At 48.7% G+C, this 16,308-nt stretch overlaps 2 protein-coding genes across 7 annotated transcripts in view; one reads left to right on the plus strand and one right to left on the minus strand.

The window, feature by feature from the left end:
- Positions 1-380: 380 nt before the first annotated feature.
- Positions 381-4,531, minus strand: PPP1R14A (protein phosphatase 1 regulatory inhibitor subunit 14A). Of its 2 annotated transcripts, XM_090259682.1 has the most exons (4): positions 4,276-4,529; positions 2,118-2,198; positions 1,519-1,551; positions 381-597 (listed from the first exon to the last, which is right to left on the minus strand). In XM_090259682.1, exons 1-4 carry the CDS (start codon positions 4,474-4,476, stop codon positions 469-471), a joined length of 444 nt encoding a protein of 147 aa, XP_090115808.1. In that variant the 5' UTR covers positions 4,477-4,529; the 3' UTR covers positions 381-468. The 2 variants fall into 2 exon arrangements, with proteins under 2 accessions (XP_090115808.1, XP_090115810.1); XM_090259684.1 differs by lacking the exon at positions 1,519-1,551 and having other exon boundaries at positions 4,276-4,531.
- A 6,140-nt stretch (positions 4,532-10,671) lies between these two features.
- The window catches only part of SPINT2 (serine peptidase inhibitor, Kunitz type 2), a 41,353-nt gene continuing 35,716 nt past the window's right edge, over positions 10,672-16,308 (plus strand). For 2 of the 5 annotated variants that reach the window (XM_090260639.1, XM_090260640.1), the window contains exon 1: positions 10,672-11,244. In XM_090260639.1, coding sequence (XP_090116765.1) covers positions 11,139-11,244 — 106 coding nt within the window. In that variant the 5' untranslated portion in view covers positions 10,672-11,138. The remainder of the gene's footprint in view (positions 11,245-16,308) is intronic. The other 3 variants (XM_090260641.1, XM_090260642.1, XM_090260643.1) reach the window with 3 other exon arrangements.

Raw genomic sequence — 16,308 nt, forward strand, 5'->3', positions numbered from 1 at the left:
ACCCAGTAAAATTCATGGAATGGATGAATGTTCATGTGTTGTGGTGATATCGGGCATATTCGGTCCTGTGCATCTTCTGTGTCCCAAGGACCACAGGCTGTCATTCCCATAGGACCTGAGCACCACTGGTATGCTGGGGCCCTGCTAGCTGGAACGGCCAGGGCTAGGGGGAGGTGAGGACAGGATGTGAGTCCAGGGGTGCAATGTCAGCAGGGCCTGTTCTCATGCTCTCTGGCCGAGGAGGAGCGATCCTCCATCTGTCTGGGCCAGCTGCATGTGCTGGGACACAAGGAGACCAGCAGGAGAGAGGGAGATTTGCAGGGTGGAGCTGGGGGAAGGCCCAGAGTGATCAGGGAGAGGAAAAACAGGCACACTCAGTGTTATTGTTACAGAACCATTAAATACTGCTTATAAACAAGGCAGGAGGGCACTAGGAGGGGAGGACAGAGGGACACAGTAGTGAGATGGTCAGGGTGGCGCGGTCCGGGCCCGGTCCTGGAGGGGGCTCAGGCTGCGGTCACTGGAGGGGCTGGGCTGGCGGAGGCCTGGTTGCTTGTGGAGGCCTCGTAGCTTCACCAGCAGCTCCTGGATGAAGTCCTGAGGACAGGGTGGAGGGTGCTGAGCACACAGGGAAGGATGAGGGTCCCTGCCCAGCCCAGCACAGCCCAGTCTCTCTGACCTGGGCCCCTCCTTCTCCTGCTTCCTGGTCAGTGAGAAGGGGTAAAGATGAAGTTGGGGAGGGGGAGAGCCTATAAAGACAGAGAAGACTGAGGGAGAAGAAAGAGAGACAGAGATTGGAGAGAGCAAAAGGGAGACAGAGATACAAGGAATGAGAGAGATGGGGACAAGACAGGGAGAGAGAGAGGCAGAGAGAGATGGAGAGAGGCAGAGACCAGGACACAGAGACAGAGATACAGAGAGAGATGCAGAGATAGTCACAGGGAGAGACACAGGGACAGAGAAAGAAACAGAGCCACAGAGAGATATCCGACTTGTTTCCCAGGCCGAGAGATCACCAGGAGGGTCCCCAAGGACAGAGGCCTGAGCCTCCAGGGCAGACAGACACACAATGACGTTTATCCCTCAGGCAGCCCACAGCTAGTTAGAGAAACACGAATATTTTTCCCTTTTAAAGCAGAGAAGGAAGTGGGAGGGGTTGGGCCGCTCAGCTTCGGGCCAGGAAGGGTGGGAGGCCCCCCAGAGGTAGGGAAGGGAGCCCCAGGCAGTAAGGGGAGAGGGAGGCACACTGGTGGACAGAGCATAGCAGAAGCAGAAACAGGAGACAGATGGGGGAGCGTCTCAGCGGGGAAGAGATAATGGAGGCCCAGTGGCAGATGGGGAGAGAGGAGACTAGGAGTGAGGAAGATAAAAGACAACACTGGAGAGAGAAAAGGGCTCCCCAGAGTTCCCTCTGAGGTCCTGGGCACGGCCAGCTTTCCCCTGCTCACCAGAGACGACCTCCCCCACCAGGGCACAGAGGGCCAGAACAGGGCTTGTGTGGGGGAAAGGAAAACTCACCTCTGTGGGGTTGGTGCAGGATTTCAGGAGCTCCTACACACACCCGCCCACGCAAAAATAAAAAATAAAAATAAAAAAAGTAAATAGTAAGTGACTAACACTGCCACCCCTTGAGCCCCTTCCCTTTACGAACAAAACCTCAAGCAACAAGACTATGAAGTCAGACTCAAAGGTGGACTTCCCACCTAGCTTCAAGGGAGGAACACAGTCTGAGGGCCTCATCAAATAACTGGGGGCAGGGTTGAGTCAAGAAACTCTAGATCCAGAGAAGGCAAGAAGGTCACACAGCCTTTCCTGCCTCTAGGAGAGAACAGGCCATAAAAGCCAGACTGCCTGGCTTTGACTCCTAGCTCTGCCCCTTCTGAGCTGTGTGACCCTGGGCAAGTAATTAATCTCTCAGATGTTCATGTTCCTCTTCTGAAAATGGAGAATAGTGCCTACTTCATAGGGTTTTGTGAGGATTAAATAAGTTAATAAGTGTAAAGCAATTGAAATAATGCCTGGCACACAGTAAGTGCTAAGTAAACCTAGTAACCACTGCTATGATTGTTAGGGAGGGACAAGGTGGAGGACAGGGGGCAGCTTTCCCTCCCACCTACCTGGATTTTACAGCTTCTGTCCTCTTCCCTCTCTAGTTCCAACAATTCATCAATGTTGACTTCATCAGGCATGTCTGCCTCCTAAGGCAGGGAAGGAGGGCTGGTCAGGGGCCCTTTCCCCTCCCACCCATGCCTTTGTCCAGGGGTTCTGGAGGAGCCCCATGGTCCCCGGGCCCAGCTGGCCGGTTCTGGAGCAATAATGTGGCAGTCAGGGACAGCACCGCCAAGGCAGGACATCTGGGTGTTGGGGGAGGAGTGACAGATGGGTTGACAGAGGCCCAGGGCCTGTACCAACTGGAAAGCTTGGGCCCAGGGGACCTCAGGGCTGGCATGGGTCTCTCTGCTTGGCCCCAGTTCCCGTAACGGGAAACAGGCCTGGTCGAGTTTTGGAATGTCAGATTCTGGGATTCAGGAGAGGGGGTGGCTCTGCCCTTTCAAGGAAAAGTCTAAGAGCTAGGTACAGAGGAGGGGAGCGCAGGCCAGAGCCTCCTGGGGTTGGCCCCTTGCCCCAGGGGACAGGAAGGAACACAAGGGGCCAAAGTGCAGACCCCTGTGTCCAGGGAGATGACGAGATGATCACCAAAGCCCCTCAATGTCGGTGGGATGAGCCATGAGCCCACCTTTAAATGACTAAGAGGGGGATTCCTAGTATGGCCTCTTGGGCCAGAAAGCCAAACTCAGGCTGGCTCAGTGTCCATGCAGAGGACAGAACCCAGCTGTCTGAGCAAGAGCGCTCAGAGACTACAGATTTTTTCCTCCCTCACCCAAAGTTTTGCTGGCTTTAGTGCAGCCTTCAGGACCGGGTGCTCCGGTATTCAACAAAAGCATGGAGTGTCTGTAAGTGTGTAACACACCTGTGGGTGTCCCTGTGTCAAGGGGCCAAGGCCGACATGAGGGTGCAGAGGTATATGGCATCATGTGTGTGGCCTGCACATGTGTGTGGCATATATGTGTGGTCCTATGTATGTGAGGTGTGCAGCTCTGGCTTAACTGTGTTTTTCTCATCGTCATGTGTTATAGTCAGCTGTAGTGCCACTGCCTGAGTGTGCCTCATAGGATGCTACCTGCCACTAGCAACTGGACTTGTCTGTCCATGTGCGTCTGAGAACAGAGGGACCCTGTGTCACTGTGAGGGGCCATGGCTTCTGCCTCCTTCCCACGGTGCTCAGGATTTCTGCCTCCTACATGTCTGTGTACTGCGGTGACCATCAGGTACCTGGAACTGTGTTCCGCGGCACTCTGCGCGTTGTATAAAGTATGACTTCAATCAGAGACTCCAGTGAAATGTCTGTGTCTGTCTGTAGCTTACATGTCAACATATGAGGCTACAGGTTATGCCCTGTGTGCCCAGGGGCAACTGTAGTTTCCGCCATTTTTTGTCTACATGTACCTACGGCTTACACTGTTTTCCATCTGGGTGTAACTATCATTTCTGTCATTTTATGTCTGAGTGGCTTCAGCACATGTCATGTGGCTATTGTTTTTGCCTTTAGGGAATAAAGATATCATTTAGTTGTAGCTGTCATAGATTGTACAGTGAGTTGCTGCAGCTTGTACTGGTGTATATCTATGAAGAGTTGTGACCGGAGTCCTTCTGTGTCAGTGTAGTTGTGTTGTGTGTCTGCATACGGCTGTGGCCTGCGCTACTGTGTCCACAGAAGCCTGTGGCTGTAGTATATGTTGATCTGTAAGGAACCACAGCTTGTGTCCTTGAGAATCTGTGTATGGCTGTTGCTTTTCTCACTGTGTCTGTGAGGAGTGGCTTTAGCTTGTCACTGTGCACGTCTGTGAATACTGTTACCTTCTTTGCTATGCATCTCTGTGTGGTTGTATCTCCCCTGTCACTATGTCTATGTTTGGCTTTAACACATCCCCTCCCCCGACCCTTTCTCAAGATATGGCTGCTCGGATTCCCCAACTTTGCCTCCTCAGCCCCCAGGTGGTAAGTCCCTGGCCCTCCTCAGATGTTCGGGCGCATCTCTGGTGACTCCAGTATGTCTCTCTCTGTGTCCGCAAGCAGAATACCATCGAAGGTGGCGGGCCAGTGAGTGCCTGACCCCCGGGAGCGCATGTGCAGCAGTGAACACAAGCAAGCAAAGACCCCGAGGACGGAGGACGCCGGGGATCCCCCTCCGGCCCCACACCCCGCCCGCCTCACCCTGCCGCGGTACAGCTCCTCCAAGCGCCCGTCGATCCACTTCTCCACGTCCAGCCGCCGCTGCAGCTCCCGTCGGTCGTACTTGACTGTGACACGCGCGTGTCGTTTCTGCAACCCCCCGGGGCTGCCCCCCGGCCCGCGGGCCCGCGACGGAGCCTGCAGCTTGCTCAGCACCCGTTTGCCCAGCCGCTGAGCTGCCATCGCGTCCTGGCCACGGCCCCAGCGCCGAGCAGTGCGCCTTCGCCTCGCGCCTAGGGGGCCTCTTACGGGGCGGGGCGGGGCCGGCAGGGGGCGGGGGCTTGGGCTCAGGCTCTCCGTAGGCCGGCTCCGCCCCAGCCAACCCGGGCCTCAGTTTCCCCGCTAGCAGAGCGAGGACTGGCCGCTGTGCCGGTGTGAAGCCCACAGCCAAGGTGGGCTCAGGTATGGGCGGGGTCCTGGAGTCGCAGGTCAGGTTGAGCTTCTGGAGCTCCAGGGGACTGGATCCCGGAGGCGGGGTCCCGGGACAAGTTCTGGAGAACTGGCCTGTCTGTGCCCCCTAGCGGTTTCAAGAAACGGTGCAGGAGCCCCCATGCCACGTTTCTTTGCCAGGGAACATCGAGCCGTAGTACTCAGTACATCATTTGTTCGCCGTTTCATTTATTCATTCATCCGTGCATTGCATTCATTCGTCCATTTATTCACTCACTCTATAAATATTCATTGAGTGCCTGCTCTTCTAGGCACTGGTGATAGAGTAGCAAAAAAAGATCAACCCAATCCTCATGAAGTTGACCTTCTTGTGGAGACAGGCAGAAAACATAATAAGTATACACACAGATTATTAGAATATCATAAGTTCTATGCATAAATAGGAAGCAGAAAAGGAGAAATGGAGTGAGGGCTAGATTGTAATTTTAGCAAGGGTGACTGGAGAAGTCCCTCACTTCATAGGTCTTCCCACTTCTAATCATAAGCGGTAAGAATAATATTTTAAAACTTAAGTTTGGCCATGTCCTCCCCCTGCTTAAAACTATCCATACCTAGGCAATGATTTCTTAGATCGTCGTCGGCAGCCGTCCGTCTCGAGAGACGATGGTGTAGCTTCTTAAGAGTCTATCTGCACCGCCGAGAATGGTTGTGCAGTCCGACTCGGGAGTGACACGGTATCTGTCTCCTCCCGTGTTGAATCGACATCTTGCGATGACGCTGGAGTGTCCTCTCCAGTGAAGCTGAAGCTACAGAGCCTGGGCAGGGTGATATGGAGGGTCTGCTGTTGCCCATGCAGCAGACCCCCCCCTCTCTTCGCAGCTGAAGGGTCCAAGGGAAAGACGGAGTCAATACAGCTTGGCTTCAGGTGCGCCGCAGGAGTTGCCGGTGTTGACTACAACGTCAAACCGCCTTAGGGACTCCGGCTCCGGATTTTCTGTCGGGGTTTACTCCCTTAGCCTTTCCCCTGAAGAGGTATGCCGCAAGGCAGCGGAGGTTTTTTGGAGTCAGAGTTTTCCTTCTCTGATGTGCCCTGACTGGAAGATCGAACCAGCGACACTTCGCTCGCAGGCCGACGCTCAATCCACTGAGCCAAACCAGCCAGGGCTTGATTTCTTAGATATTGTCTACATAAAAGAACACCCAAACCTATAGAGAATCTTTATGAGTTTGAGCTGCACTGAGGACATATGTCAGGGAGCAAGATCTCAAATGCTTCAGAAAATAACAGTTTTGCAGCTTCTTTCAGATATTTAAGACGGGAACTAAGGAAGATTACATGAAGGTGAGAGAAAGCAATGTAGGAACTGGATTACAGATAGTTAAGATCATGTGTTCTCTGGAGGGTAATTAAATTTATTGCAAAGGGATGTTAAACTTGATGCACAGAAACAATAGGCAGGACTTGTCTAAAGCAAAGATAAAAACCATTTACTAGGAAGTTATAGTCCTGGGCCTCTCTACCCACAATGATCTGTCCAGTTAGGAATTTATGATCAGATTACCCTGTGAGATTGCTTTTTTTGTCCACAGATGATATCCAATTTATCTATTTTTTCTTCTGTTGCTTGCGCTTTTTGTATAATACTGTGGACTAAAAATATGTGTGTATGTTATGGAAACTCACCTCACTGGGTGATCTAAAAATAACTTCCTAACTGTGCAGGTTTTCATGAGTAGTCAGGCCCAAACCTATAACTCTTTTTTTTTTTTTTTTTTAAGATTTTATTTATTTATTTTAGAGAGAGAGAGGGGAAGAAGAAAAGGGAGAGAAACATCACTCATTTCCACCCCAACCAGGGACCAAATATGCAACCCAGGTATGTGCCCTGACCAGAAATCAAACCAGCAAACTTTTGCTTTGCAGGGGATGACACCAAACCAATTGAGCCACACCAGTTGGGGAGGCCTATAACTATTTGGTAAAAGGTTTATCTTTGTCTTAAGCAAGCCTTATCATTGTTTCTGTGCATCTAGGTTAACACACCTTTGAAATACCTCTTTTCAGACCCCGCCTCCTATACCTGTCCACCCTTTCAGACCCCTCCGTAACCTCTCCTGTAATCCAATCCCCACCTTGCTTTCTCCTACCCTCCTGTAATCTTCCCTGCTTAATTTCAAATGCATAAAAGAAACTGCAAAGCTTTTTTTTCAGAGCATTTGAAATCATACTTCTAGCATATGTTGTTAGTTTGGGTGAAATAAGCCCTTATAAAAATTCTCCATAGGTCTGGGCATTTCTTACATCATCAAGAAAGTGAAAAGAAAAAATTGCAAATCATATATCTGATAGGGTACTTGCATTTAAAATAAAGTCATGCAACGCAATAATAATAGGACAAATAACCCAATTTAAATATGGACAAAGGACCTGAATAGACATTCCTCTAAGAAATATATGTAAAAGACAATAAGCACATTGCCCTGACTAGTGTGGTTCAGTTGCTGGATATTGTCCTGCAAAGCCAAGTGTCGCTGGTTCGATTCCTGGTCAGTGCACATGCCTGGGTTGTGGGTTCAGTCCCTGGTGGGGGTGTGCAAGAATCCACCTGTTGATATTTCTCTCTTGCATCGATGTTTTTTTCCTTCTCCTTCTCCCTCCTTTCCACTTTCTCTAAAAATAAATAAATACAATCTTTAACAACAACAAAAAAGACAATAAGCACATTAAAAGATGTTCAACATCCCTAGTTATCAGAAAAATGCTAATCAAAACCACAATGAAATACCACAAAAAATGTGTTCATAGCAGCCAAAGGTAGAAACAACCCAGCCCATCAACTGATGAATAAATAAAATGTGGTATTTTATCAATAAAAAGAAATTAAGTAGGAACAGTTGCTACAACATGGATGAAACTTGAAAACACACCGAATGAAAGAAGCCAGACACAAAAAGCTATATGTTGTATAACTCTATCTATATAAAATGTTAAGAACAGGAAAGTTCATTGACAGAAAATAGATGGTTGCTTGGGGCTGAGAGAATTGAGGGGCAGGGGTAATGAACTGCTAAAGAGTATGGGTTTTTTGTTTTTGTTTTTGTTTTTTTGAGGATGATGAAATCGATGATGATTGATTGTAGTGATAGTTGCACAACTCCATAAATATACTACAAAGCATTGAGTTGTACACTTTAAAAAGATGAATTCTATGGTAATTATCTCAATAAAGCTGTTATATTAAAAAACAAACTGTCCACAGCTCCTCATTGCCCTGAGGCTGAAGGCCAAGTTCTTGAGTTTACATTCAGAGCTCCAGGCATGGTCCCATCTCAACAGCTTTGCATTGGCAGTTCCCTGTCAGGAAGCTCTTCCCTTGAGTAATATCAACAGGGCTCACTCCTTCATCTTTCTCAAATGTCACCTGTTGAGTGAGATCTTCCCTCACCACCCTACCTTTACTCTTTCTATTTATTGTCTGTTTTCCAACTAGTGGTGTCCCAAAGGGAGGGCAATAGGAGTGGTCCACCTTGAGTACAGGCAAAAAGTTGCGGACTGTCTGTAGAGAATTTGAAAATAATAAAATTGACCAAAAGTTGGTCATGTATTTATGTGTGGAACTGCTCCTTGTGGTTTAGGGAATTGTAGCCCTGGCCAGAGCATGACCTGCTGCTGCCATCCCGGCAATGCTTGTCTTTAAGTCTCAACAATGGCTGCATGGGACACACACCCGAGAACCATTCAGAGGGTTTCCGTGGGGATTGGATTTAAAGAATATTAATATGCTTTAGAACTTGCTCTGCTTTCCTTTATCTTATAACTAAGTATAAACAATCTCTAGCAGGAAGTATTTGAAACCTTGTACCTAGTGCCAGTGTGCGGTCAAAATGTTTAATAGACCCTGACACAGACTATTCATTGTTCCCGCTGTACTGGAATTTGTATTCAGTTATTGTTAATTGTAACCTAGGTACCTGAAAGCTATTGATGATTTATGAATGTTGATCTTGAATCTCCCATGGTCTCCTCAATGAAAAGCATGATGGATGAAGGTCTAGCTGCTGTTCTCCACTAGAGAGAGGAGTCACCTTCCTTCCTCCAGAACATAAAGAAATGTCCTCGGTAAAAATTTGTTCCGCCATGGTCACGAAGTCTCTGCTGGACAGAGCAACTTCCAACCGAGCCTAGGGTGTGTGCGACACCTTCGCCATATCTTTATTATTTATTATTTTATACTTATTTATTAGAGAGAGAATAAGGAGGAAGGGAGGAAGGGAGAGAGAGAGAAACATCCACCCACCATTCCACTCATTGATGCACCCATTGGTGCTTTGACCAGGGATCGAACTTGCAACCCTGGCATATCAGGACAATGCTCTAACCAACTACTAAAGTTTTTATTATACCATGCACTGACAATTCTATACAGTATCAGTGATAAATAATACAAAAGTTAATAAATAATAATACAAGAATAAACTGTGTCCTGTCGTCGTCGGCAGCCGTCCGTCTCGAGAGACGATGGTGTAGCTTCTTAAGAGTCTATCTGCACCGCCGAGAATGGCTGTGCAGTCCGACTCGGGAGTGACATGGTAGTATCTGTCTCCTCCCGTGTTGAATCGACATCTTGCGATGACGCTGAAGCTACAGAGCCTGGGCAGGGTAATATGGAGGGTCTGCTGTTGCCCATGCAGCAGACCCCCCCTCTCTTCGCAGCTGAAGGATCCAAGGGAAAGACGGAGTCAATACAGCTTGGGTTCAGGTGCGCCGCAGGAGTTGCCGGTGTTGACTACAACGTCAAACCGCCTTAGGGACTCCGGCTCCAGATTTTCTGTCGGGGTTTACTCCCTTAGCCTTTCCCCTGAAGAGGTATGCCGCAAGGCAGCGGAGGTTTCTTGGAGTCAGAGTTTTCCTTCTCTGATGTACCCTGACTGGAAGATCGAACCAGCGACACTTAGCTCGCAGGCCGACGCTCAATCCACTGAGCTAAACCAGCCAGGGCTGTACTCACAACTATAAAGCTACTTTTGCCCACCCCTGTATTATTATGTCAGGAGAGAGGCTAAATAGTGGGAGTGGACCTGGCTCCTGTAACACACTGCTGTCTTTATTGCCTTAGGACTTTTGCTTTTGCTGCTCCCGATTCCTGGAATGTTTGCCCCTCATCCCTTTGTATCTTTCAGTGTTCATTTTCAAAACCACCTCCTCATGGGCCCTCATCTACTACCCTGCTCAATAGGTCTCATTTGCTATTTTCCTCTACTCCTATGCTTGTCCCACTCAATCCTCCTTTCGAAATTCAATTCCTCTTCCTGGAAGCTCCTCTGGCCCCCAAGCTGGGTCAAGTGCTTCCTCTGGGCTTCCTTCCTTTCAGGTCTGATTACTCTGCCAGTGCTTGCCTTCACTGCCCTGACCCCTATCCCAGTCTGGTGAATAATTTGTCTTCATCTCAGGTTCCTATAGAGGTAGGGCCTGAGGCTGTTGTTCACTCATAAGTCTATAACCTTCTCAGGGAAAGCCCTGTGTGGCTCTTTTTCACACTGAATGGGGAACTTGTCTGAATTCCCATCATGCATCACCCCATCACGTCCCTAATCACTCTGACCTATGATTCTGTCCTCACTGCTCAGGGCTGCCCCTGTTCGGTGACTCTGGAACTAGTCTTGACGTGGTTAATGCTAAATTTCCGGCAATGTTCCAAATAGGCGCTTAGTGAACATCGAATCTAGGAAAAAGTAAATTCCTCTTCCTCAAAGAAAGGCTAAAGTGAGGCGGGCAAAAAAAACCTACAGGTTTCCAGAAGAGCGTTTCTGCTCCCTCTACTCCCACCGCGAGGCCCCAGCTGAAAAGGGAAGGTATTGGGACGTTCTCAGGCAGCCGGAAGCCCAGGCTCAAGGTGCGTTCGCCTACCCTCAGGCCAGGTTCCACCTGGGGCGGAGCCAATGTAAGGCCCGCCCCTTTCCCTAGCGTCAGGGGCCGGGCCAGGTGCGCCCTAGGGAGGGGATTGCCGCGCAGGTGCTTGCTCCCTGCGCCTGCGCTCGGTGCGCCCCGCCTCACCAGGTGGGCCCCACCCTCTTCCTGACTGGCCACCTTCTGAGCTCCTTCCAGGCGGCCGCCATTGGCTTCAGCTCTCACCGAGTATTTGGACGTGTGGCGGGGTTCTGAGCGGTGGGGAGTGTAGGGAGTCGCTGTGTGTCACTGGGAACAAAGTGGGGAGTGAGGAGCGTTATCCCGAATTGTGGGCGTAGGAGGCAGAGAATTTTCACACCGAAGGTCCGAGAGAGCGGCTTTCCGGCGACTTCGGCCAGAACGCTAGCGCGGCCCTGCTGCGAGCGTCCCCACCTGAACGCGAGGCGCTCCAGTGCGCGTGCGCCACAAGGGGCTTCCCGCACCTGATCGCGAGACCCCAACGGTCAGCAGCTGGAGGTCTCGCCTGCGCGCACGGGTGGAGTCCATCATGGCACAGCTGTGTGGGCCGAGGCAGGGCCGGGCGCTCCTCGTCCTGCTGGCATCGCTGCTCCTCTTCCGGGCCGAGGCTGCGGACGGAGAACCTAACGTCCACGGTGAGGACCTGGGCGGGTGTCCTGGGAGGAGTGGATGTCCGAGAGGCCGAAGGCGGGGCGTTAGGGGTAGGATGTGAGGAGTAAGTTGGGGTCCGAGGGGCCCTGGGCAAGGTCTGAGCGGGGAGGGTTGACGGCGGAGAAAATTGGGGGAGACTTGAAGCTCAGGAGTTGTGGTGGAGTCAAACCCTGTTCGGAGACTGGGAGTGAGGACTGGGGGAGGAGTCAGAGTTGAGAAAGTTTCCTGGGAGTGAGGGAGAAGATAAGCGTTATTGACCGAGGAGCAGCAGCGCAACCCCTCCCTGTGCCGGGACGAGGTGAAAGGCCGACCCGAAGACCTCCAGCCTCTTCCTGGCAGCGGGAAGTTTTCTGGCTCAGGAAAGCCCTGGGAGGCCACGCCTAAGAGGATGAGGGTTGCTTTAGGCGACCTGGTGGCAGTTTTGCTTCGGGGAAGAAGGCCCCATCCCCACCTCTTTAGATGTTGGCTGTCAGCCTCCCGAGCAACCTTTCTGGTTGAGCTACAGTAGAGCGCCTCCAAGAAGGAAGGTGGTTTTCGGTGATACGGGAAGGAGAAGAAAAGAAAAGCAAAATTATTGGGGGGGTACATTTTGCCAGGTGCCGGGGTGGGGGCGCCTAGGTATACGAAGAGTATTGGCTTTGAAGACTGGCCTTGTATTCATTAGATTGGTCCTTAAGAGGTTAATGGAGCGTAAATTTGGATTTAAACCTCTTCACTCTAAGGAACTTCAGCTTGAAAGGTCTTTTTGAACAAGTGTTCTTAGAACCTTAACTGCTTGAGACAAACACACGTGTGCTTTGAAAATAACTCATGAAAGGATTATTTGCTTAAGCAAAATTTATTGAGTCCCTGCTCTGTCAGGGACCATGCTGGCACAGGTATGACAGTTGTGACTCAGACACGCCAGGTCCCTGCACTCACAGAGCCTATGTTCTGAGGGGAGAGACTGAGACAGTGAACATTTAAACAAAGAGCACTCAATTTACTAAGTAAATGAATGGGGTGAAGTACACATACGGGGTGGTGTAAGATAATGGGGGCCACTTTTTCCCCAATATAATCACCTAAAATTTTATTCTCTGTGGTGAACAAAGAACAGCTTCCAGATTCCATTTCTTTTCCCCTAAAAAGTACACAATTCAGATTCCACATATATTTTTTGAGGCAATTTGCTTCTCTTGCCATGGTTTCTCTATGACTTGTCCTGTGACCCAGATATATAAATATCTGTTTTCTTGTGCTTGCTCCTTCTCTTGGTCTTTTCTGCCCTTCAGCAAGGCCATGTTCCTAGAATTATGCCCCCGCTTCCACTCCCACCCCACCCCAGGTGGTGGGAGCCTGGCTTGTGAACAAAGAAACCAGTCAGCCTGCAGGGCTCTTTGTAAGGTCCATAGGGAACCAGAAACAGATTTGTTTCTCCCTTGTTTGCAGTCCAGCTTGATTAAGTGAAAAAGGGCCATAGTGGCGCAGAGTAGAAACATACCAGGCATCCTCTTTGAGAAATGAAATGCTCTCTGGAAAAATATGATAAAAAGCACTTGATAGTACATATTTGAAAATATGCCTGATGAGGGCCACTTTGGCTGGGTAGTCAGGGGAGGTCTCCGAGGAGGGCAACACCTGAGTTCTAAGATAAAGAATGAGGAGGTGGCAGCCACTCAGAGACCTCAGGGATGCGTATCCAGTTGGAAGTAATGGAGTTACAGAGGTTTTGAGGCTGGAACACAGTTGGTGGTTTTCAAGGAAAAGACCCAGAGGATCAGCCATGTGGCTGGAACAGGGGAGGGGGAGAATTGGAGGAGGATGTGAGGTGGGAGAAATAGATCAGAGTCAGGTGGCTTTATAGGCATAAGGCAGCATATTTGGTGAAAAGAGGAAGCAGGATGGTGGTGCACCAAGTCATAACCTGTGGTAATTTCTGAAGACTTCATTTCCCTATGCCCAAGGCAAAGAGGAAAATATTAGTTAATGGGGATGTCAAGAGCCAGTGGGGGAGAGTCTCAGCTCTAGAGGACCAAGAATCAGGAATGCATTATTTTTTATTCTTTGTTCATTATTGTAATCTAAACCAGGATTTATGAGTCTTTCTTGACTTTTGTAGATGAAGAAATTATGTTAGGATGTACAGTACCTTCCAGTTACCTGTCCTGGACTTTGTCAAAACTGAGGTTGGGGCTGACATCTATTGCTTACTCTGAGCTCATTTGTGCTATTTAATCCTCGAGATAACCTGGAGCAGTGATGAAGTTACAGGTCTTATCTAAGGTCACACACTAGTAATTGATAAAGCCAGGTCTGGCTGCAGAGGCCTTCTCTGTCCTCAGTGGCCTCCCTGGCTGCTGCAGCTGGCTGAACCTACTGACCTTTCAGAAGTACGCCTGTCTGGCTGGGTCAGCTTTGCTTATCTGAAGTTGTTTGTTTGAAAGCTTTCTACAATTTTGATTTATTTTTTTTCTTCTAATAGCTTTGATTTTCACTGAGTTTCTCCAGCTTCATGCAGCTACATAGGCTCTGCCTAATGAGTATAGGGTGGAGAGGGGAGTGTGTAGTGAACATGTGTAAGGGGGTGATTATAATGGTAGGTCAAGGGTTTTAATCTGTGTGAGGACTTGAGGGGGCTGCAGGGTCATGGAAAGTTAGTGCCAATGGATTGCTGAAGTTGAGGTTTCGGAGGGAATGAACTAGAAAGACAGGATATGATGGGCAGTGAGTGAGATGCATGAAACTGAGGTTCTGAAGAGGCTACAGTCATTAAGACAAGGTCTAGGTGTGACCATGGGAGGGAGGGTCTGGGGAGAACAGGATCACTGGAGGAGAGGAGGCCTATGAATGAAGAGACTAGGATAGTTCAAGGGTCATCTTCCTGGATATGGAAATCACCAAGAATGATGATGGGGGTAGGAGAGTGGCAGTGAGCCTGAAGCTAAAATCATGAAATGAGGTGTGGTGGCCTGGGTCAGAAGGTGATGCACAAGGTGGATACAGTCTGCTCTGATGACATGATTCATAGCTGGGAGGGTTGGGGAGAGGAGGAGGGAGAATGGTCTGGAAGTAGCACCTGGGAGCATTTGGAAGGGCTCAAGAGAAGGCATATCCTCAGGGGAGACCTGGTTAGGTTAGAGATAAGAAAGTGACTATGTTTAGGGAAATGATTGAAAAATGAGAGATTTTGCTTAAGATAGGTCACAAGTAGGAGAGGCCCCAGGAGTTGGGGGAAGGGAGATATTGAGAAAAAGGATGATGAGAATGTGAGGTAACTGGTTAGGGCTGATGTGATAAGCAGCTGAGAGGAGCATCATGGAAAACACTCAAGAGCTTATAAATGGACCATTCCCTGGAGGTCTCAAACAGACTTTATGGAACTTGTACACTTTCTATAATAGTGAATTTTTTTAATGGAAATATTTGTGTTTTGGCTTTGCCTGGTGCCACCAGGCCTGTGTTCTAACGTAGCACCCATGGGTTAGAGCCTATCACCCTTTTTAGACAGGCCAGGCACTCCTTTCCCTTAGCGTATATTTATTCACTTGTCCTACTCCCATTTGCGTTGTGACCTCACCATAAGAATATGCTCCATTTTGTAGCCCTGGCTACTATGGAATAGTGGATTGAGCACTGGCCTGAGAACTGAAGGGTCACAGGTTCTATTCCTGATCAGGGCACATGCCTGGGTTGTGGGCCAGGTCCCCAGTTGGGGGCCGTGCAAGAGGCAACCAATGGGTGTTTCTCACACATGGATGTTTCTTTCCCTCTTTCTCCCTCTCTTCCCTTCTCTCTAAAAATAAATAAAATCTTTTCTTTTTTTTTTTTTTAAGAATATGCTCCATTTGTAAATGGAGGTGGATAAAACAATTCTTTATTAATTGTACAGTAAATGTATGTATGTGTGTTATTGATATTAAGGAGGGAAAAACCCCTCCTCATCAGATGGCCACAAATGTGTATAACTTTTCTGTATTCCCCAGGCGATGAGTCCTGGTATTTGGAGAGACCCTAAATGTCATTTTGATCAACAGAAAGATAGAAAATGTATTCCTCTTCAGTGTAGAACCTCAAACATTCCTTTAGGGAGTGATCAGTGAGGTATACTTCATGTTGCTAGTAACTTTATGCTGGGTCCAGGGCATCAAAACTTTTGTTAATGGTTACTTGGCTTGTAGTTCTTGGGACTTAGGTTGAGGACAGGTGGAGCATGTGAGAACCACTACTGCACTTTGAGGTGGCCTTCAATTTCCATCAGCCTCTTGGGTTAATTAGTTTCCCCAGAACTTTGACTAAACGGGTGAACTTCAGCAAATCTCCAATAAGCTTGTTATTATTCAGCACATTTTTTTTCTTTTCTTCACCCCCATGGATAGTTGTAAACTGGGTGGTCAAAAACACAGTGACAAATAAGAGCAAAAGTACAGTTGGTGTTGGTGATCAGCTGGGGGTTCTCCAAAGTATTATAGCATCTTCTGGTATTCTTGTCTGCCATGGAAGAAGCTCCTGTTCTGCTTGCAGGCAAGAAAGTTTGGTTCCAGAACAGTTTGAAATATTTATCTAACGCATTTATTGAGCACCTACCAAGCTTTAGTTTTAGGCCCTGGAAATAGAGCAATGAAAAAAAGAGACAGCCCCCAATCTATGGCAGTTATATTGTGACAAGAGAAAGACAATACAATAAAGAAATGAACAATGAATATAGATCTCGGGGATGAGTACTGCAAAGAAAAGTAAGGTAAGGTTTGGTGTACTTAGTACTGAAAACATGACCTTTGAGGCTCAACTGCCGACAATCCCTAAAGAACATTAGGGCCTTGCTTTTAGTTTTATGTCCGCTGAGAGAGTGGACCTTTTCCTGGAAGAAGAAAGTGGAAAAAGATACCTCGCAACGAGTAACATTCCTTTGCCCTGGTCAGCATTTGAGAGCACAGCCTGAAACAGAGAAAGCAAATTTCTCTTTCATCCCTCACTTCCCTACCTGTTTCTTATTTAACCTATTCCCAGAGTCATTTACTTATTCGGGCTTGTCTTTTGTTGGTTGGCCAGGCAGCCAAGCCTCTTGT

This window comes from Furipterus horrens, unplaced genomic scaffold, assembly GCF_987537825.1.
Source record: "Furipterus horrens unplaced genomic scaffold, mFurHor1.1.pri manual_scaffold_13, whole genome shotgun sequence".
NCBI lineage: Eukaryota > Metazoa > Chordata > Mammalia > Chiroptera > Furipteridae > Furipterus > Furipterus horrens.

Coding starts and splice junctions, on each gene's coding strand:
- PPP1R14A (XM_090259682.1), bottom strand. CDS start 4,476: ATGGCAGCTCAGCGGCTGGGCAAACGGGTGCTGAGCAAGCTGCAGGCT. Junction 2,199..4,275: donor AGGAGCTGTACCGCGGCAGG/GTGAGGCGGGCG, acceptor TCCCTGCCTTAG/GAGGCAGACATGCCTGATGA. Junction 1,552..2,117: donor ACAGAAGCTGTAAAATCCAG/GTAGGTGGGAGG, acceptor GGGTGTGTGTAG/GAGCTCCTGAAATCCTGCAC.